This window comes from Sceloporus occidentalis, unplaced genomic scaffold, assembly GCF_023333645.1.
Source record: "Sceloporus occidentalis isolate IW3139 unplaced genomic scaffold, rSceOcc1.0.p SCAF_4, whole genome shotgun sequence".
NCBI lineage: Eukaryota > Metazoa > Chordata > Lepidosauria > Squamata > Phrynosomatidae > Sceloporus > Sceloporus occidentalis.
The window spans coordinates 194,176,581-194,199,012 of NW_028316984.1; the positions used below are offsets into that span (position 1 = coordinate 194,176,581).

Sequence of the window (22,432 nt, forward strand, 5' to 3'; positions counted from 1 at the left end):
TTCTTTACAGACCCATGAAAGAGGCCATCAATATCTATAAGCCAAAATGTGGTGAGCTTTTTAGCTATTAAGTGTCTTTCAACTTCTTGAGATGTATCTCCCATGTTTTGACCCATGGGTTTTGCTAGGTGTTGTCCATTTTCTATTTATCCTGCTTTTCAGAACAAACAACCCTTTCCCTCTTTCCATTTCTGTCTCCCAAGAAGGCAGACAATGGGCAGGGAAAGCAGGAATGAAATCTTGTGCAAAAGGACAGTGTATTTAGGTGTGTGTGTGTGTGTGTGTGTGTGTGCGCGCGCACGCATGCACGCGTACACCTTCAAGTTGCTTGTTGATTTATTGTGAACCCATGAATTTCGTAGGGTTTTCTTAGGCAAGGATGTCTCAGAGGTGTTTTTGCCAGTTCCTTCCTCTGAAATATAACCTACAGCACCTGATATTTGTTATCAGTCTCCCATTCAAGTGCTAACCAGGGCTGAAATTTTGGTACAGAAAATCCCAGTGTTTTGCACCTGGTTCTGGAGGGGAGGACCTTAAGATTCGGTGTGTGTGTGTGTGTGTGTGTGTGTGTGTGTGTGTGTGTGTGTGCAGACAGAGGAGCTGCCACAAGTCTGCTGTCCTTTACAGTAGCCTACCATGATATCTGAGCAAGTGGATGCTTCTCCTTTCTCCCATCCAAAACCTGTTGAAATGAAAGGCAGTTGAATTGAATCAGTTTCATAGTTGGTGGCTGAAGTGCCCACAGGCCTCAAATATCTCCAGTAACCCTTACCTTTCCAAAACTCCCTTTCCCCAGCACTCTGATAAATATTAGGTCCTCAATCTTGAGCCTGCTTGCTGAAACTTCAGGTACATCATTACCATCTTTCATGCTCTCTTTTTTCTGGCGCTTCAGTGTTGACCTGGAGACCAGTTTCTGGGAAGGAGAAAGAAGAGGTCAGGTATGGCACAGATCCACCCTGCCTGGATGCATAAGAAACCATTCCCATTGCCACCACTCCTGCCAAAATAAGAGATGCACTGCACATGTCTTTTTCTAATGTGGCTCAGGTTAAGGGGTCAGTTTTGGCTACATTTGCTGCTATACCGTCTTTTCATGTACTGAGCCATTTTGTTCTCTAAGGTGGCACATTTCACAGGGCATTGACTGTAGTTGTTTCTATGATGTGTCATGCTCTTCCAACAGATCTTTGACATTGTTTTTTTATGCATGTTTAATCTTTTTGTTTGAGCAAGCCTCTGCTAATTAATCTCCCCTAATTAATCAATATTGTGGACTCCCAAAAAGACAGATAAATGGGTCTTAGAGCAAATCAAGCCTGAACACTCCCCAGAATCCAAGATGACTAAACTGAAACTGTAGCACTTTGGATATATCAGGAGAAGACATAACTCCATAAAAAAGACAACGATGCTTGGTAAGGTAGAAGGCAGTATGAAAAGAGGAAGACTACATTCCAGATGGATAGACACAACCAAGGAAGCAACAGGCCTGAGCATGCAAGATCTGAGCAGGGCTGTTTGTTACAGGGCGACTCGGAGGTCTCTCATTCATGGGGTCACCGTAAGTAGAAGCCAACTTGATAGCAGTTAAGCTCAACAATTAATCAGTTAATTAAATTGACCTCTATTTCTTGGATCTGAAAAATAATTTAGATCTTGTATTCTGTTTAATCACATATTTTAAATTTTACACATATACACTGCTTTGGCCTTTTTGGATATAAGCAGCATATGATTTGATCCCCCCCTCACAAATAATAAATACAGTTTCAGTGACACATCAACAAATCTAAAGGAAAAGCAGTAGTTCATTGTTATTATTTTTTTACCACCACCACTGTCCTGATGTATTTCATGGTTGTGATGATAGCAAAATGGGGGGGGGGGGGGGGGGGGGAATCCCAGGGATCTCAGAGAAATGTCTGCAGCATCATGTGCCCCACAGGCCATCCTCATTTTATAGTTTAAAGAAGGATAGCCATACTTATTTTATAGTTTAAAGTAGAAGTGCAAAAATTTCAGGGACTAACTGTCTCTTCCCAGACCCACCAATCCTAAAACCCCAATCATGTCATGTCAGAAACTCCACTTTCTGATTTATAAAACTTCTCTTTTTTTGGCAACCAGGTGTGATGGATATTTGGTTCTATTTTAAAAGAGCATTGCTACCCCCTTGGAGGCTTCAACGGATGGGAAATCTACCTCCAGGTCTTTGCGGGCGGCACATGGAGGAGATTCATGGGGATGTGCAAAAACAAATGTGGATGCTGATAGATTTTGCCCTCCATCTTGCCCTCCTCTGGTTTAGAGAGTGGAAGTTTGGCTACAGTTTGGTCTTTGTGCTTCTGTGCATCATGGCATTTAGTTCAAACTTGAGTATTTTGAGGGGAAAGAATTTAGTTCTAGAGTTCTCTGATGTAGAGAAGTAGGGAAAGAAAAGAAAAGTGCAGAAGAAAATTAAAGTAGATGAGGAAAAAAATGAAGCTTACCCCATTTGGAGATATATTTCCTGGTTGCAGCCCCATACATGCTAACGTTTTGGCCAGTTCCGCAGCGTTCACTCCACAGTTGGGTGCTACGTTGGCTTCACATCGGATATGTACATTCATTTTGCATACTGAAAATAAAGAGAGACAGGGAACAGAGTCTGACCAATGCAGGCCTCAGCAAGAACGCAGAATTTCTTTCAATCTGGTTGCTAGAGAATTAATTTGAGAGACAGGTAAACCCCCCTCTGAATTAATTATGCCAAGAAAAGCCTGTGATAGGTTCACCTTAAGGTCTCTATTAAGTGTGGAATAACTTGAAAGCAAATAATAATAATAATAATAATAATAATAATAATAATAATAAACAAGACACACTTCAGTATAAGGAGCAAGAAGGAAACATTTTTATTTTTAATTCTATGTCGGGAGGCAACTCTTAAATAGTGGCAAAATGAGATTCCCTTCACTTCCACAAAGCTATTGCATGTGGATGCACAAGAGAATTCTCAAGTATTCTTGCTTTCCTTCCTTTTGCTCACAGAATAGAACTGGGACCAGAACTAGGGGACTAGAGGTCCCAGAATCCCCCAGTTAGTGTGGCCAGTTTGCTTCCTGTTTCTGTCTGTCCGTCCGTCTATCCATCTGTCCACCCACCCACCCATCCAACCATTACAGTTAGTCCTCTGCATCCATGGATTCTCTGTCCATGGATTCAAGCATCCATGGCTTGAAAATATTCAAAAAAGCTAGAAATCCCCACCAAACATAGAAATCCCAAACCTTGATTTTGCCATTTTATGTAAGGGACATTATTTTACTATGCCATTGTATTTAATGGAACTTGAACATTCATGGATTTTGGTATCCACAGGGGGTCCTAGAACCAAACTCCAGTGGATAACAAGGGCCCACTGTAGTTTATTTATACCCTAAAGATCTAAGACTTGGTCTCAAGATAGCTCATGCTATTAAAAGAAACACAAGTAAAATGACATGTAGTTTAAAACATAAGATTAAAATTGTCATTGGCAGATGAACAGGCAGTGGATGAAGACAGATGAAAGGGAGACGTTTAGAGTCTAACAGTTCCACTTCTTCTTCAGTGGCCATGCTGACTGGAGATTTCTATAAGTGGTTGCATATCAAAAGTAAATTTTCATCAGTCTAGCTCAACGCCCCTATTGAACACAGGCTTTAAAAAGTAGGATGCAACTACAATGTCCTTGAGAGATGACAACCCAGCCTCTATTTAAAATATGAGAATATCATTTCATAGCATAATTGTCAGCCTGAAAAGCTCCTTCTCTTCCAATTGTTCTCATCCTAATAATTGTCACTGCAGGGACAAAAATGAGGGGGATAAAAATAGTGATTCCCAAACTTTGGGTCCCCATGTATTTTGGACTACAATTCCCAGAAGCACCAGCTCACTTGGCAAACAATCAGGAATTCTGGAACCTGAAATCCAAAACATCTAGAGGACCAAAGTTTGGGAACCACTAGGATACAGCATCACTGTTTATTTGTGATAGGCTACTGCTACACTGCAAAAATAAAGCAGTTTGACAGCACTTTAACTTCCATGCTGTGGCATTCAAGATTGGTAGTTTGGTGGTTCACCAAAGCGCTCTGACTGAGAAGGCTAAATAGCTGACAGAACTACCAGAATTCCACAGCATTGAGCCATGGGAATTAAAGTGGTGTCAAGCTGCATTAATTCTGCAGTATAGATGAAACATTAAAAGCATAGAAAAAATAGTATACAGCTCAGTCTTCCACACCATGATAAGGTGTATTGTAGTTATATTTAAATTCCAATAATAATTTCTAAATCTACACCTTTGCATATCAATTAGCATGTGTAAATTTAAGCCGTGCATTTCCTCCCTTTTTGGTGAAATGAAAAGCCGCCACCTCTACCATCCTTCATGCATAGAAGAACAAAATATTTAAACAAATCAGAAGGGGAGGAAATGTGTCCACATTTGCAGAATAAACTCTGAGAGACATTATCTCGCCTTCTCAACTTACTTTTACACTGGAGACCTTGTCGCATGATGCCCCAAAGCAAGGAACCACAATGGTCACAGAAAGTTGGCACTTTGTAGTTGTGGATTCTGAACTTGTGCGGGATGTTGATTCCAAATCTTTGCTCAGAAATCTGAGAAAACAAATAACAAAGAGGAAAAGTAGGTTCACCTGGAGAGGCAGAAATCAATTTAAAAGCAAGAAGAGAATATATTCTTCCCATTAAAAGAAAAGGAGTGGAGAGCTTCAACTCCCAAATTTTTTTCCACAATGATGCCACCTTTGCAGGGTAGATTAAAACATTCATAGAATTATAGACTTGGAAGAGACCACAAGGGCCATGCAGTCCAAACCCCTGCCATGCAGGAAAACACCATCAAAGCACTCCCAACAGATGGCCATCCAAATTCTGTTGAAAACCTCCAAAAAAGGAGACTCTGCCACACTCCAAGGCAGCGTATTCCACTGCTGAGCATCTCTTAGCATCAGAAGGTTCTTTAAAATGTTTAGGTGGAACCTCTTTTCCTGTAGCTTGAATCCATTGTTCTGTGTCCTAGGGCCAAGCTTGTGGTATCCCACCTGGAGTTCCAATCAGTTCCCACTCCCAGTACTCACCTGGGTCAGCATGGAAAGCTCTTAATTATACACCTTTATGTTAGATCATTACAACCTGAATTCTACTGGTAGGGATGAATTCTACTCCTAGGGATGAGACATCTCCAAGACTCCCTGTCCTCCACTGCTCTGCTTAGGGCCTGTAACTTCATACCCGTGACCTCTCTAATAGAATCTATCCATCTAGCATGCAGTTTCCCCCTAGCTAAGACTAATAGTTAATTTCAGGACTGTTATTCCTGAAATCTACCCATGGCAACTGGTGGTTTCTGTGGGTCTTAGCCAGGAAATTAAAGGTGTTATCCAAGGTGCTGCTGGATTTGGTTTTGGGACAGGGTTTAGAATGCTGGATAATTCTTTTAAAATCTGACCTAAAACCCAGAGGAGATGTATCACCTCACTGATGTGGAAGCCACCAAGCACCACTGTTTCTTTCCATATTATTGGCAGGGTAGTGAACAGTGGGCCAAACCAGTTGGAGTGTTTTTCATAGCAATAGCATTTAGTGTGTACATTTCTATACTGCTTATCAGTGAACTCAACACTCTAAGCAGTTTACAATATGTAAGCCAATTTCCTCCAACAAACTGAGTATGAATTTTACTGAGTCAAGGCTGAGTCAGCCTTGGAGCCCTGGGATCAAACTCATAATCTTGTGGCTGCAGGACCAGCATTTAACCACTGGATCACCAGATGCTGCACCACCACTCTTGTCATATACTTTGTCTTTGCATGGTCAATTTTTCTTTAACAAGAGGGAGCTTTCCCTGCCCTGCAAGTAGCAGGGTTGGTGTGGAGAAAATTCTGATAGGATTTACAGAAGCAAAGGCAATGAGGCAAACCTAGGAAACTTTGGCTCTCCTGATGTTCATCTGTGCACCTAGAATGGCCAATGAAAAATAATTTAATGTATCTAAATAAATGAAAGGTAAAGGACTTCAGTAGTTGTGGTCCAAGACATATGGAGGGCCAGATGGATTAAAGAACGTCTGTCATTCCCTCCCTGACACACACTGGTTATTTCAAAATTTAGAAATGTTAGCATTAGCGCCAACCTGTTAACATTTAATAATTTTTAAAAATTAACTGGTTAACATTAAAATGCTGAACAAGTCTATACAATTGATTAGTTAGTTAATTTGTTAACTAACCTATCAAACCATGAAAGTATTATATTTTGAAAAGCAATTAAAGGCCTAACTCCTAATGCAACAGAATCAGTGGAATGAGTGCTAATGGAGCAGAACTACTGAATCAATGGGATTTATGTAAGTGTTGACTCACCATGTTACAGTTGAATCAATGGCTCTACCAATAGGATAAAGGCCAAAGTGATTTAAAATGGTCAATAAGGGTTTAAAGTAATGAGAACCAATAATCACTATTCAAAAAAAAAAAATAATAATAAGATCACTGGCATTTAGCAACAAAAGTAATAAATTTCAAAAATGTTCCCCTGATGTAAAGCCTACTCAGCATCTTCCACTTCTAATTCTTTCAGTAAGTAAAATGCAAGTCTTAAACAATCTAATGGCAATCTACATGTTTAAGAAATATGCATGGTACAGTCCTACTGCAACTGTTGCACTCCTTCAGAAAATAGGTGAGGAACTGCATAACTGGTTATTCCCTCGGATCAAAAATTCCTGCACATCAAGGACAAGTATGTCAAGAGGTCATCCCTGACAAGTTAAGCTTCCAAGTGCACAGAATTGTAAATTTTAGGGAGAATTCAATCCTGCCGATTCCCACCTGAATTCTGGGGTAGAGATGTTTACATTTTTAAAAAACTCCTCTACACTCATAGGGGCCATTCATACTACCTTTTAACCCGGTTTTGAAATCAATTCTTCCACGTGAAGTTCATATTGGGCCCAATTCTGTCACAAGCCATGTCGAGGCTTGCACAACGAAATGCCCCTTAGCACGGGCTATCCAGATTGGGGCTAAAATCCGTCTTTTCTGAAAAGACCTGGGTTCTGCGAAATATGAACTTGCCCTCGATCATGATCAGGGCAAATTCAGGGAGGGATTAAGGTCAGAGGGCAGGCATAGGTCAGAGCATTCCCTCCCCTCATCTGGGAGGGGAGGGGGAGGAGGAAAGAGCCGAAGGAAAAAGGGGGATCTGGAGGCAAAGGGTGACAGGAGGCAAAAAGGGGGTGACTGACGGGGTCAATTCAGGGCAGGTCAGGGGGCTACTGCAAGGCAAGCCTCTGCTCTTTGCAAAGACCTTTTCCCTTTGGATTTTATTTTTTTTTTAATTATTTTTGGCAAAAAATGTGCATGTTTTTTGCTAAAGATATATAGATATATAGATAGAATGTGAGCAGGAGGAAGAGTCAATTCAGGGCAGGTCAGGGGGCTACAGCAAGGCAAGCCTCTGTTCTTCGGCAGAGACCTTTTCCCTTTGGATTTTATTTTTTTTTAAATTATTTTTGGCAAAAAATGTGCATGTTTTTTGCTAAAGATATATAGATATATAGATAGAATGTGAGCAGGAGGAAGGGTCAATTCAGGGCAGGTCAGGGGGCTACAGCAAGGCAAGCCTCTGTTCTTCGGCAGAGACCTTTTCCCTTTGGATTTTATTTATTTATTCTATCCTTTAATCTCTGTCCAGTATTCAGCTGCCCGTATTGTCACATCCGCTCGCCGCTTTGACCATGTTTCTCCTCTTTTATCCTCCCTTCATTGGCTCCCCTTCCCCTTCCGCATCCGGTACAAGCTTTTGTTACTGACTTTCAAAGCCCTCCATGGATTGGCCCCTCCTTACTTATCTGACCTTCTTTCTCCTTACATTCCTACTCGCACCCTCTGCTCTTGTAGTCAAGGTCTCCTGTCACAGTGTAGGTCTACCACCTCCCCCTCCTGAATTCATCCCTTCTCGCTTGCTGCCCCTTACTCCTGGAACCTTCTTCCCCCACATGCACACCTCATCACTTCTCTACCCAGTTTCAAAACTGAATTAAAGACTATATTGTTTAGAGAAGCATTCCCAGAGGTGAGCCCCTCTCTGACCCAGGAAGCCTCCTTTTAAGCATCCATTAAGAAGCCAAGCCCTTCCTCCAGTCCATCTGCCTTGGTCCAGGCCTCGGAGGTGGAGAAGAACTGCTGGACCTGATCCCATTCCCCACCACTCCCTTCTCCTTTTGTGTCGTGTCTTTTTAGATTGTAAGCCTGAGGGCAGGGAACCGTCTAACTAAAAGATTGTATGTACAGCGCTGTATAAATTTACAGCACTTTATAAATAAAGGTTAATAATAATAATTATAATAATAATTAAAAAATATTTTTTCTATGTCTATGCGCATATTTTTTCCTTTGGAATGACTGCTGCAATGCGAATGAATGTTACAGTTCGAATGAATGCTACAATTCGAATGTAATGTTTCTCTTTCCATTTATGTAAATTGCCAAATTGATACAGCTTTTGCTACTGTCTCTAAGGAATTCAGGGGTAGCCTAGGGAAAGAATAAAAAAATGCATCCTTTTCTGGCATTCTGAGGTGAGGAATTAATTTTATTGTTATTATTATTATTACCTGTGTATGAGGCATTCTGGGGTGGCAAGAGAGTGGGATACAGGCTACAGAGATGGCACTAGCTTGCATTTTGGGGTTGAAAATGGGGCCAAGGGCAGATCATAACCTACAACACTGACCCAAATGCCCACAACACACACACACTCCTTTAAAAAAAGGAGGGGTGGGAAGCACACTTCTGATGCCCCAATGAGTGCTGGAAACGTCACCTATGACCATCGCGGAACTAACTTTGATTTACAGCCAGGCACCTTCACCCTAAACCCGAATTCTCCAAGAGGGCATTTGTGTTAAAATGCCCCTGATTGGTAGTCAGCACTTGCTTCCGGAGAGATTCGGGAGGGGGCCCCCCGAATCTGCCCAGTTCCTTCCAGTGCAATGCTGCCAGTGTGAATGGGGCCATAGTGTACCAATGGTAACAATAATTTTATGAAATAAAATATGTTATCCAAGAAGAAGCCAATTACATCCCATTACAAGTGCAGCTCACCATCTACAGCATCCCAAACATGCAATGCAACTTTACCTTCGTGTCCATCTTGTTGCTATTGTTCTGGCATGTGCAAGCTGTAACAATGAGATGGTGGCAACGCTTGTGTACAACACATGTACAAACTAGAAAGAAAGAAACACAAACAAAAGCATGGAGAAAGCTGGACAGGAGCCCTCAGAAGCTAAAACAGAGGTATAAGAAGAGATCTACCACTGCAATAAATACTGACGCTAAATGTAGGTAATATATATGAGTCAGCCTCTAATTGTCCTGGAAAGACTAAAGTAAAAATAAGCATGATGTGGGAAACCCAACATGATAGCTGGAATTCAGTATGGGACCTATCCCTTCGTAGTGGACTTACATGTGCAGGAAATAGTATTGAGCAGTTACACAACATCTAGGATCTTCTTTGACATTTCTAGGTAGAAGCATCCATTGCCTAATGCTGGAATGACTGATGTGTCAGGGGCCGATGCACAAAGAACACTAATGAAAACTAGAGACTTTGGTCCAGGCCCTAAGATCTGGCAACCCTGTCTTCTCTACCTTCCATTCATTTCAATAGGGCTTGTGATATGATAGGAAACAACCAAGTTGTAAGGTATAATTTAACTACAAAGATAAGGCACTGTACCTTGGCACTGGTATCCTTGTTTCCCAAACACTCCCCTGTTGAAGATAAAAGAGAGGCAATGCATGACTCAAGATCAGATAAAACCACAAAAACAGGTCAAGACTGAGCATCAGAATCTATCCATGAGTTAAGCCAGAGGCGGGTAAGTGGGAGGCTAGGGAGATGCATTATCCCTCTAGGAGACCTTGGGAGGGCTCATCCCTCACTACACTACAAAAAAACCATACATACACATGCCCTCAAATGCTACCCAACATTATATAATTTTATACAATAGTTTAAATAATTTTCTGCATGAACCCAAGTTTGTGTACTTTGAACTATCAGAAAGCAAATCACCATCAGCCACCCAGGAATAAAGATTTGTTTTTTTGAGTGTTTCAGATTTCAGAATTCCAGATAAGAGAGACTTAATTGTAGTATATTCCTCTTCGAAATGAAATCTACAGTTTTCAGTGTGCACTTCATACTAAGCTCTAGCAGTGCATCCATGAATCCTCCAGATGGGGCCAGATTACCAACAGGTCAGTTGGTCTGACTGCTGATCCCCTCACTGACTAGTAGGCCAGTGCTGAAGGAAATGGGTGCCTCTTGTTTCCTCTTCTACCAGTGTTTCTTTTACTATCCATATTTTGTGTGGTACAGGAGCCCCCCCCCCCCCCCCCCCCATTTTACACATGAAGTGTATGTTGCAAGACTCCCACTGGATTCCTGAAACCGTGGATAGTTAAGCACCCTACAGCAGTAATGTTTTCTCCACCTCCTTGGAGGTCTTTAAGCAGAGGCTGGATGGCCATCTGTCAGGAATGCTTTGATTGAGAGTTCCTGCATGGCAGGGGGTTGGACTGGATGGCCCTTGTGGTCTCTTCCAACTCTATAATTCTATGATTCTATGAAAGGCCTTTTTTTAAAATGACTTTTTAATTGGTACATTTTAAAGACTGTATTATGTGAATGTATTTTAAGGTTTTATAGTATTGTATTTTCACTGTTGGTTTTATGTCTGTTTTTGATTGTGTTTTGTATTTTTGCATGTTGTACCAACACCTCAAGAGGCAGGAAAGTAATAAAAAAATGTTGTTGTTGTTGTTGTTGTTGTTGTTGTTGTTAAAACAAAAAGTGAAATGAAAGCGACTTGCACTCACTCCCTTTTGTTAAAAAAGAAGCCTTAAATAGCCAAGGGGAGCTGGAAACATGGGCAGGGGACACTCCACCAGAATGAGGCGCCTTCCCGGCACCTCTCTTTGCTCCACAGGAGTGCCACAGCAAAAAAGGAGCACACAGTAACGCCGCAAAGCGCCAGAACCGGCACAGTGACATCGTAGCTGTGCCGCCCCATCTGGAAGCGGCACAGCTGCAATGTCACCATTGTGCACCCGATCTGGTGGGCGCGCTGCAACTGCGGTGTCCTTGTCACATGCAAGGGTTGCCGGGCGTGTGGGTGCTCCGCCCACCAGGCAAACCTCACATGTGACGAGGGCACCTCAAAGGCCTGTCTGTTCTGGGCCTATGGTGAAAATGCTCCTCATGCCACGTAGAGGGAATGTGGGGACAAAAAAAATGATTTTTTTTATTGCAGGGACCAATGGGAATGTCAGTGTGGTGTAGTTGTAGAGAGCATTGTTCGATTCCCAGCTGGCTCATGAAACCCAGTGATTGGCTTTGGGCAAGTCACACACTCTCAGCCTCAGAGGAAGGCAATAGCAAACCTGCGCTGAACAAATCTTGCCAAGAAACCTCATGATAACTTCACCTTAGGTTTGCCATAAATCAGAAATGACTTGAAGGCACACAACAACAGTAACAACAATGGGAATGTGGCTCTCCAAGGACTCCTAGAAGACTAATGTGGCCCCCTAACCTCTCAGTTGCCCACTCTGGTTAGGTTTCTGCTATTCTGCTTTTTCTCTTTATTTGCAAAGCAAAATGATTTGATAAAGAATAATCTGTCCTAGTGAACACTGCTATGAGGCAAGAGTCTCCTCCAAGCCCATGCTTAAGCCTTCCTTACCAGATAAATTCCCGGCAGTGGGAGCAGTATGTTGGTTGCCGCAAATAGGTGGCCATGAACTTGTGTCCATTGACTTGGTGAACTCTCCTGCGCATGGCCCGCTGGCGTTTCCGTGTGAAGTTTTTAAAAATTCTGTCCCTCTGGAGGGTTCCTGCACATGGAAAGACAATAGTGGTTAAAGGAAAGAGTAAGTGCTCATTTTTCAAGTGCTAATGAGCTCACTGACATGTGATGCTGCTCCCCATCAATTTTCAACCACAACCTGTCACAAAGAAATTAGTCTTCAGTGCTTCCATCCCCTTACTTTTTCCTCTTTTGCTTTATCTACCCACTAGATTCTACCTTCTTTTTTCATATCTGCCACTAAATCCTCTTTCCAAACACAGGAATCCCACATCTCCTATATATTTTCTTATATAACCTATTTCTGCCTGCAAAATGCCTAGGAGAATCAGCGTGGTGCGTATTGGACTACAACTTTGGAGGCCATGGAAACCGATTGGGTGACCTTGAAGAAAGTCACACTCTCTGAGCCTCAAATGAAGGCAAAGAAGAAACCCCTCAACAAATTTGCCCAAGAAAACCCAGTAATAAGGTTGTCTTAGTTCACCAAAAGTCAGAAATGACTTGAAGGCACACAACAACAAGAAAACGCCTAGAAAAAGGAACAGATTGAGAAAGTTCCCTGAAGCAAGAACTACCCATTTCCCTTAGTTATGGGATTATGTATGTTTAAAGTACTATACAAATGCAAAAGATTTTATGCCACGGATGGAGAACTGCAGTTCTTGGACTGCAGTTCCCATCTTTCCTTGACAATGGCAATGGCAGCCAAGCTGATGGGAGTTGCAAAGTGCAATGACATCTGTAGAGCTACACATTCCCTATTTCTTAAAGAAATCCCAATTTTCAGTTTCATTAAAAGATGGTATAAATTCACCCAGGAGCAAAACGAGTACTCTTACAATATTAAATAGTTACCTTTTAACTTTTTATTGCTCAATTGAGTGATAAAATTAAAAAAACCCACATCACTAGCTTCTTCCAGTTCTTCGGAATGAGCTATTTTTAAATCTATGCAGAGGGTACTTCCTATTTCTGTACTGCCACATGGTTCCCCAAAGGACTCTTTACATGCACTCACATGTCATTGTGCTCAGCAATTGACTTGTACTCCAATGCTCTTTAAAAGGAAAGAAGTCTGTAACTATTATCAAAATCACACTCTGAAATCTCTTAAAGGGAAAAAGCCCAGGAATGGATTGTTGATCACTGAAGAACCTGGACTGACATTACTGCACTCCTATAGAACCTCATGAGACCTGAATCCTATATCTTTGAAGATACAGCAAATACCTGCAGTAGCACAAACTGCTGTGTGCATCTTTACTGCAACTCATCAAGAGCCTAGAAATGTTGCTTTTTGGGATACATGTTGGCTGGGGGGATTCTGGGATCTACAATTTCTCGTGTGATGCTCTTATCATCTCTGGAAAAAGAGGAATGATAGAATCATAGCATCCTAGACTTGGAAGAGACCACAAGGGTCATCCAATTCATCACCCTCCCATACAGGAATACACAATCAAAACACCCCTGACAAATGGCCATCCAGCCTCTGTTTAAAAACCTTCAAAGGAGGAGACTCCACAATTGTCTGAGGCAGCATGCTCCACAGTCAAATAGCTCTTACTATCAGGAAGTTCTTCCTAATGTTTAAGTGGAATCTCTTTTCCTCTAGGTTGAATTCATTGCTCCAGGTCCTAGTCTCTGGAGCAGCAGAAAACAAGCTTGCTCCATCCTCAATATGACATCCCTTCAAATATTTAAACATGGTTTTTATCATGTCGCCCCTTAATCTTCTGTTCTCCAGGCTAAACATATCCAGCTCCGTAAGTCACTCCTCATAGGGCATGGTTTTCAGACCTTTCGACATTTTGGTCGCCCTCCTCTGGACATGCCCCAGCTTGTCCACATCCTTCTTTGAATTGTTGGCACCTAGCTGGTGAAATCAGGCTGACCGAAGGGGCTAAGGTTGGCTGTGTAATATACATAGCTCTGCCCTCCAAGAGAAAGGAATAGCTGGTTAGCTCTGATGGAACAGCTGGTGTAGATAGTGATTTAGTCCATCCCATTTCCCCTCACCATTACTGTCAAACTTTGTCCCCAATGGTGATTATCAAAATTTACTTAATGCAGTCTGGCCCTGCCTAGAAAGAATGAAGGGAAGGGAAAACCATTAGTTTCAGTATGTAGAGAGATCTTGTAGCACCTTTCAGGCTAATTGAAAGAAAGAAGTTGGCAGCATGAGCTTTCATAGAGAGTTTGGCTTGAATACTATTGCCCATCCCAACTAAAGCCAACTCATAGAATTAATGGGATCTATGTAAGTGCTGACTCAGCATTCAATAACTGATTTAATGGGTCTATACTAATGTGTCCTACCAATACAATTTACCGTAGGTGAGCTGCTTTCCAAATTCGACAGCTTGTGATTGTTCTTCCACAGTGGAAACTATTCAAAGTGAGATCAGTCTAAGAGCAAGATAATCTTCAGCTTCTTTCAGAGTGAATCTCCTCATTCAGTCATTGCAAAGTCCACTCAGATATACGATTCATGGAAAAACAGCATTTTCTACATTTGTTTAAACTAAGTCTATTGCACAGTATTGGCTTTCCTAAATTTAGACACTGAATAGTTTCCTTGAAAGGAAGAAAATGCATGATTTGTTAGGTTAGAAATTAGGACTGCACAGTTACAGTGAATTGCCCTTATTAATGGTTCCCCTTAATTCATGTCTGTGCAAATTCTAGGCTGCAGCCTTAGGGGTAGCGTGGAAGAAGTATGCAGCTGAGTTGCCAGCTCTGAAGATGCATTTGCACTGCAGAAATAATGTAGTTTGACAACACTTTAACTGCCCTGGCTCAATGCTACTGAATTCTGGGATTTGTAGTTATGTGAGATATTTAGCCTTCTCTATTAAGAGAGCTCTGGTGCCAAAACAAACTCTGATCCCAGGATTCCATAGCACTGAGCTGTGGTAGTCAAAGTGGTATCAGACTGTATTATTTTTGCAGTGCAAATGCAGCTTAAGCCTCAGAAGGTCTTAAATACAAGAGCTAGAGACTTGAGAGCTAAAGGTAAAGCCAGACAGATCAGAGAGTGAGGGCTGGTGGAGAAAGGGTGGCACTTAATTGTGCCAGCATTGGGCAATAGGAAACCTTCAGGCAAATTAGAGGAAACAAAGGGGCTGAGCAGATGGGCCAGGAAAGCATAGGCCTAGCCTACACTTTTCTGGCCCTAGTGCTCACCTAGGTCGGTGTGAGGATGGGGAGGTATTTTCACATACACATGCCACACCAACTCAGGACCTGCAACCAGCAAGCGCTCCTTACATTGCTATGCCATCACTTTCACTCAGAAGCCTCCCTATTGATATGTCTGATGTGCAAACAGGGCACCTGGCCACATGGGTGCAGCCAGGCATCCCATTTTTCCATCAGATATGACAACAGCGGGGCTTCTGAGTGAAAGTGATGGCAAAGCAAGGAGCACAGTGTGAACAGCCTGGCTTTGCCACAAGGTTTCTTAGAAACTCTGCAGAAAACCAGGAGTAAATTACACAGTGTAAAGGCTGTGTGGTGTAGTGTTATGAGTGCTGGACTATGATTCTGGAGACCAGGCAAGTCACATTCTCTTAGCTTCAGGGGAAGGCAAACCTCCTCTGAATAAATCTTGCCAAGAAAATCCCATGATAGGTTCACCATAAGGTCTCCATAAATCAAAAACAACTTGAAAGCACACAAAAACAACAAACAAACAATCAAATGCTGGATTGGACCAGATCCTTCAGATATGTGTCTAGGCAGGCAGGATCATGCCCAATCGTGCCCTTGGGGTTTTGGCCTGCATCGTGTGAACTAGACAATATGAGGCTGGGGAGGAACTCGGGCCCTTCTAGAGATGGAGCCTGATGAAATGTTGGAAAAGATGACATAAATGGTTAAATATTTCAAGTCCCAGAATCAAGATGACCTGAAGAAACTAGAAAGCTGGGCCAAAGCTAACAAAATGAAATTCAACAGAGAGAAATGTAAGGTACTGCACTTAGGCCAGAAAAATGAAATGCACAGATATAGGATGGGGGACACCTGGCTGAATAATAATAAAAATAATTTGTTTTATTTATATACCGCTATTCCAAAGATCATAGTGGTGAACAGCAAGTAAGCTAATTAGCAAGTAAGCTAATTTGCCCCCAACAGTCTGGATACTCATTTTAGCGACCTCGGAAGGATGCAAGCCTGAGTCGAGCTTGGGCCCTTTTGCTGGTCTTGAACTCGCAACCTTGTGGTTTCGAATGAATGGCTGCAGTACAGGCATTTAACCACTGCACCAACAACATGTGAAAGGGGAGTCCAAGTAGACCACAAGTTGAACATGAGTCAACAGTGCAACACAGCAGCTAAAAAGGCCATGCAATTTTAGGCTGCATCAATGAAAGTATAGTGTCTAGATCAAGGGAAGTAATAGTGCCACTATATTCTGCTCTGGTCAGGACCCACCTAGAATATTGTGTCCAGTTCTGGGCACCACAATTTAAAAAGGATGTGGAGAAACTGGAGCATGTCCAAAAGGAGAGCAACTAAAATGGTGAAGGGTCTGGAAGTCATGCCCTACGAGGAACGACTTAGGGAGCTGGGGATGTTTAGTCTGGAGAAGAGAAGGTTAAGAGGTGATATGATAGCCCTGTTTAAAAATTTGAAGGGATGTCATATTGAGGAGAGAGCAAGCTTGTTTTCTGCTGCTCCAGAGAACAGGATCCGGAACAATGGATGCAAGCTACAGGAAAAGAGATTCCACCTCAACATTAGGAAAACTTCCTGACAGTAAGGGCTGCTCGACAGTGGAACACACTCCCTCAGAGAGTGGTTGAGTCTCCCTCCCTGGAGGTCTTTAAACAGAGGCTGGATGGCCATCTGCTGGGGATGGTTTGATTTGGATTTCCTGCATGGCAGGGGGTTGGACTGGATGGCCCTTGCGGCCTCTTCCAACTCTATTATATGATTGTATGATCTTCGGTGATAAATCCTCTCCTTAAGACTTCATTCCTTCCTCCTTAGACCTAAAATTTTCCTAAAATGAACACTAAAATTATGAAACTTGAAGAACAAATTCAGAGAATGCAGAACCTTATTGACCATATATTTAAAAAATGCCAGATATTTACAGTGCTAGGAACCTGCATGTCTCTGTTCTGTTTTCTGTTGTGGTAAGCCACAAACCTTTTAAAGTGTTCCCTGGACTATGAGGTGTTCCTAGTTGAGATGATACTGGCAGTATCTATGCTCTACTGTGATATCAGTTCTGTCTGCATGTGCCCTTCGATTCCTGTTTCTTTTCTTTGTTGGCTTCTCCATTCCTTTGGCTTTTCAGACCTCATGGCCAGGTGCATACGCTCCAGCCGTTCATAGATGAAATCCAAGATACATGTGGTGAAACAATAATGGAATCGGGGTTTTTTTGTTGTTGTTGTTGTTGTGGATTTTTCGGGCTATGTGGCCATGTTCTAGCCGAGTTTCTTCCTGATGTTTCGCCAGCATCTGTGGCTGGCATCTTCAGAGAATGTTTGCCTGGAAAGGACTTGGCTATATATATTGTGTGATCTGGAACGGCAGGCGTGATTTGCATGAAGAAACTCTGCTAGAACATGGCCACATAGCCCAAAAAAACCCACAAAAAACTATGGATGCCGGCCATGGAAAGCCTTCAACTTCACAATAACGGAATGTTGTAAAAATGGCAAAAATTATTAATAGAGAACAACACACAAGCAGTTTGCTTTTGCATGAGCCTATTGAGAAGGACAGTAACAGCTTCACCACAACCTCTTTCAGAAAAAATGGAAATCTGCATTTCACCTCACACAATCTGCCAATCCCCTTGGGCTGCTTTTAATATCCAGGAAGGGCATGGGTCCAGCACCCACATGGTGGCCTTCACCTCTCCAAGAATCCTGTCCACATCTTCAGGTTGCACAAACTGAAACTTATCCATTAACGTGGGACAAGCAGGAGTCAAGATTGCATCCACTAGACCTGTATCAACTACAGTATCCAAATCAGAGTGGATCAAGTGATTTTATCCACGAAGTGCGGTGCCAGTTCTTCACAATGGGTTGCCAAGTGGTTTATATACTGCTCTTGTGAGGCAGAATGTAAAAGGCCCTTGACCCCCCAAGACAGCTCCCCTGGACGATACTGTGAAGATAGAATGGTGCCAGTGAAGACATCACTTATTGCCATATTTTGGCTGGTTTGGGGGCAATTTTGTAGATCTTTTTTATGATTCTGGGAAATTGGGGGGTTTGGAGGTTCAGGGAAATAGTTTGGGCACATTTTGTGTGGTCTGGGGACCAAAACAATCATCTCAAAATCAGCTTGTTTTTTTATTGATATTGACACACACACACATACACAAGACCTTGGGCAAGTCACTCTCTCTCAGATGTGGCAAATCTCCTCTGAACAAATCTTGCCAAGAAAACCCCTTAGGGTCACCCTAAATCAGATATGACTTGGAAAACACACACACACACACACACACGGAGCGACAGCATGTTGTAGTGGTTTGAATGTTGGGCTACAACTTTGGAGATAGGGTTGGCTTCTGTGTTTGGACATGGAAATTCATTGACTGAGCCGCAGAAACCCCCGTGGTACGTTTGCCTTAGGGTCACCATAAGTTGAAAATTACTTGGAAACACACAACATCAATATGTGTGTGTGTGTGTGTGTGTGTGTGTGTGTGTGTGTGTGTTAGTCTGGGAGACTTGGGTGGCTTCGGGGGTCACACCTATTGCCTAAAACTGAAGGGTACAACAGAAATGCTGGTTTTCAGCCAAGAAGCTCAACAACTTTCCTCAGGGCCTACAGTTTCCTTGGAAAATAGCATTTCCCACCCTCATAGCCATCCAAAACTGCTGCTTTCCTCTTGTCTCACTAAACATCTCTTTTTTGGGCAACTTCCGTATTCTTCCAATGGAAGCTAGTTCCTCAAGAGGTCCAGCTGCATACCACAGGCAGATTATCTGCAATCTGTACAGGCAGTAAGAATGTGCTACAGGTTTCTCTGGTTGCCCGTTGTTTGTATCTTTCTCCCCCTCCTACAACAACTCCTACCTGCTGGTTGTTCATTCCCAACTCCCTTTCAAATACAGAAACAAGTGCTTTCGGCAAAAATCAAAACATAGAATTATCTGATCCATGCCAAGTTGCCCATGAACAACTGTAGGTGTAGGTGTTCCTTCATAATACACAACACATCCCAACGTGTTTAATAATGGTGTTTGGGATATGCACAAGCAAACCAGCTTGTCTGCTGCTCGTCCTAGAACTTCCCAGAGCTTTAAAAAAATATTTTTTGGGATGACAAGTCTCACACTCCTTCCAAAATTGCCAGGCTGGCTGGTGGATTTTGAGAGTTGTAGTCCAAAAAAAACCACAACTGTGTCAACTTCTGGAACTATCTTGCTAACATAGGCAAGAGACATAGGAAAGGAAGCAGAAAGGAAAGTAAGAAGTAATTCTGAAGTGCTTCATTTTCTCTTGGGGAAAATATATTATTGTTATGTTATTATTTTATTTATTTATATCCTGCCTTCCTCCTGGGACTCAAGGCAGCAAGAACAAGCTCTTTTGACAAAATAAACTTAAGAGCTATTGTGACATTGGCAGCCAACAGACCAGTTCTCTTATAACACCATCGCTCACATTATACCAATCTCCCCATCTCTGACCACTCACACAGCAATTGCACTGGGATCATGGTGTCCACACGGCCCACTTCCAAAGCACGGTCCCCAATTAGTGCCGCCAGGAGCAGGAGCCACATTATTTCCGCTCCTTTTTGCAGTGGCGCCAGACTCCTTCTGGCAGCATGGGAGCAGCTTGAGGCTGCTTTGGGGGTATGCATCATTTGGACACTATGCCCCCAAATTGGCCAGAAGCCACCTTATTTGGCCCATGTGTTCTGGGCGCTAGAGAAGCATTCTCTCAGGTTTTTAAAAAAGTGGGTTTTTATTTGCAGGTTTTTCTTTCATTTTCATGGGGGTTCTGCACCTCTAGCCCCAGTGAATGTGGATAGCCCACTGTCTCAGTTTTAAAAACCCCTATTAACCCCAATTTACTTATACAACTACAAAATATTTCTTACAGTGCAACTTTAAAACCACCCACAGGGATTCCAAAAAGAATGTTTCCAGAGCTAATGCCTGGCAACTTTCTTTCTCAAGATCATTTGTGTTAATAGATTAAGTTTATTTGGGTTAATAGGGTTAATAAACCTCTCAGTCTAAACCTGCACTTCAAAATAATGCTTATTTTTCAGGGGTTTGTTTTTGCTTTTGCTTTTTCTATGAAATGATATCATCATTAAATGTTGTTGCATGTCCTCAAGTCATTTCCAATTTATGGCAACCCTAATGCAAATCTATTGTGGGGTTTTCTGGACAAGACCTATGGGGGAGGGGTGCTGAGGCCGAGAGAGTGTCACCCTGTGGGTTTCCACAGCTGAGTGATTTCCATAAAGGTCATAAATACTACATATACTTGACTATAAGCCAGAATTATGGATTTTGATATGACCCATGGATATGTCGAGGGTAAAACTTAAGGGTATATAGCAAAGGATCTAAAGGATGAAGCAAAAGAAAACAATGCCAAAGTACTTATAAAATTCCAGCAGGCATAATTTTTTGTGCTCAGACTAAAGGCTGGATGGATTGTATCCAGGGCAGATTATACTCCTGCCTTTCACTGGGGATCATTCCTTTTTTAAAATAAAAGTTATGATTCAGTACTTACATTGACCCATGGATAAGTTGACTTAGGTTTTGGGGGTATTTTTTAACCTAAATTTTTAGACTTTTACATGAGTATATACAGTAGTTAATCATCCTGGCAATCACTTTTAAGTAACTGATTATAGTCAGACAAACATGCACGTTACCAAAACATTTAGTAACTATTACTATTCATGTGCTTTGCAAGGCTAAAGGAAACAGAGGCTGGATGGCCATCTGTTAGGTGTGCTGTGATTGTGTATTCCTGCATGGCATGAGGTTGGACTAGTTGGCCCTCAGGGTCTCTTCCTACACTAGGATTCTAGGATTCAAGCAAAACTAGCTCACACTTTCAGAAAGAAACACTACCTCTGGCAGTTCTCTTCTCAGATCTGATCAAATATTACATCACAGAGCAGCCTCAAAATCTCAAACTCCCACTCTTATTGAATAAAAATTTGAATTTAAATAGGGGACTCCAGAATTTGTGACCTTTTAATCCAGTTTTGTCTAGGTTAACTCAGAGGCTATGATGCCAGGAAGCATACCTGAGCAGGCTACTACACCTTGGCCCAGTTTCTTCTCTCTGCCTCTTTTGTAAGGAAGGGCTGCGTCTGTAAATTAATTACTGTAAATGTTTGCATCTGTGCTTCAGGATTTCCCAGTGCAGTCAAGCAAGTTTTCCTTTACACAGTCAGTTCTACTTAGGTATTGCTAGTTGCTTGGAAACCAGCATGCTAAACCTTATAGCTGTGTGCCTTCAAGTCCTTTCCGGCTTATGGCAACCCTAAAGCAAAATTATTATGGGGTTTTCTTGGCATGATTTGTTCAGAGGGGGTTGCCTTTGCCTTCCTCCAAGGCTAAGAGGGTGTGACATGCACTCTCTTGGGGTTACCTAGTGGGTTTCCATGGCCAAGTGAGTATTCAAACCCTGGTCTCTAGCATTGTAGTCCAACACTCAGATCACTACACCACACTGGCTGTCATATACTATACATTAAAAAAGCTATTTGTAGTCAGTCCAAAGAAAGAGGGAATGTGATGTTGTACATTGGTTAGCATGAAGGGCTAGAATGTGGTAGATTCACTACCTTACAAAACTATGGCCGTCATGTTGCTGGTTAGTCTCAACTAGAGTAGACCCATTAAACCAGTGGCTGAGTGGAAAATCAACACATATTTACTGTATACATCCATGAATAAGTCTAGAAATTTTAGTCAAATAATTGACCCCCCCAAAATAAGTTGACTTATCCATGGGTCAATCTAAGTATTGTACTTTAACTCTTATTTTAAAAAGGACAGTGTAATTTGTCCTTGAAGCACTGACCCTGCTCTACTCTCTCATCCATCTACATCCTTAGTGTTAGCACAAACAGTGATGCCTGCTGGAATTTCGTAAGTTCTTTGGCATTGTTTTCCTTTCCTTTATCCTTTACACCCTTTGTTAAATGCCCCTAGGTTTTTCCCTTGACTTACCCATGGGTCATATCAAAATCCATAATTTTGGCCCCCAAACCTGCCCTCGACTTATACATGAGGTCGACTTATAGTTGAATTCAAAGGTATAGCCGTGTTAATCAATATGCAGAGAGCTCTTGTAGCCCCTTTGAGACTAATTGAAAGAAAGAAATTGGCAGCATGAAATTTCATAGACTTCAGTCTACTTACCAAGTCTACGAAAGCTCATGCTGCCAATTTCTTTCTTTCAGTTAGTCTCAAAGGTGCTACAAGATCTCTCTAGATACTTCTAGTTGAGTATATATGGTAAATC

General features: G+C 42.1%; 1 protein-coding gene across 1 annotated transcript in view; it reads right to left on the reverse strand.

Moving 5' to 3' along the window:
* The window catches only part of PRKCH (protein kinase C eta), a 141,853-nt gene that overhangs the window by 68,158 nt on the left and 51,263 nt on the right, over positions 1–22,432 (reverse strand). Inside the window, exons 3-8 of the mRNA XM_089522759.1 lie at positions 11,816–11,966; positions 9,805–9,839; positions 9,201–9,289; positions 4,524–4,653; positions 2,493–2,620; positions 773–916 (exon numbers count right to left, since the gene is read on the reverse strand). Of these exons, the coding sequence (XP_089378885.1) occupies positions 773–916; positions 2,493–2,620; positions 4,524–4,653; positions 9,201–9,289; positions 9,805–9,839; positions 11,816–11,966 (677 nt within the window). The remainder of the gene's footprint in view (positions 1–772; positions 917–2,492; positions 2,621–4,523; positions 4,654–9,200; positions 9,290–9,804; positions 9,840–11,815; positions 11,967–22,432) is intronic.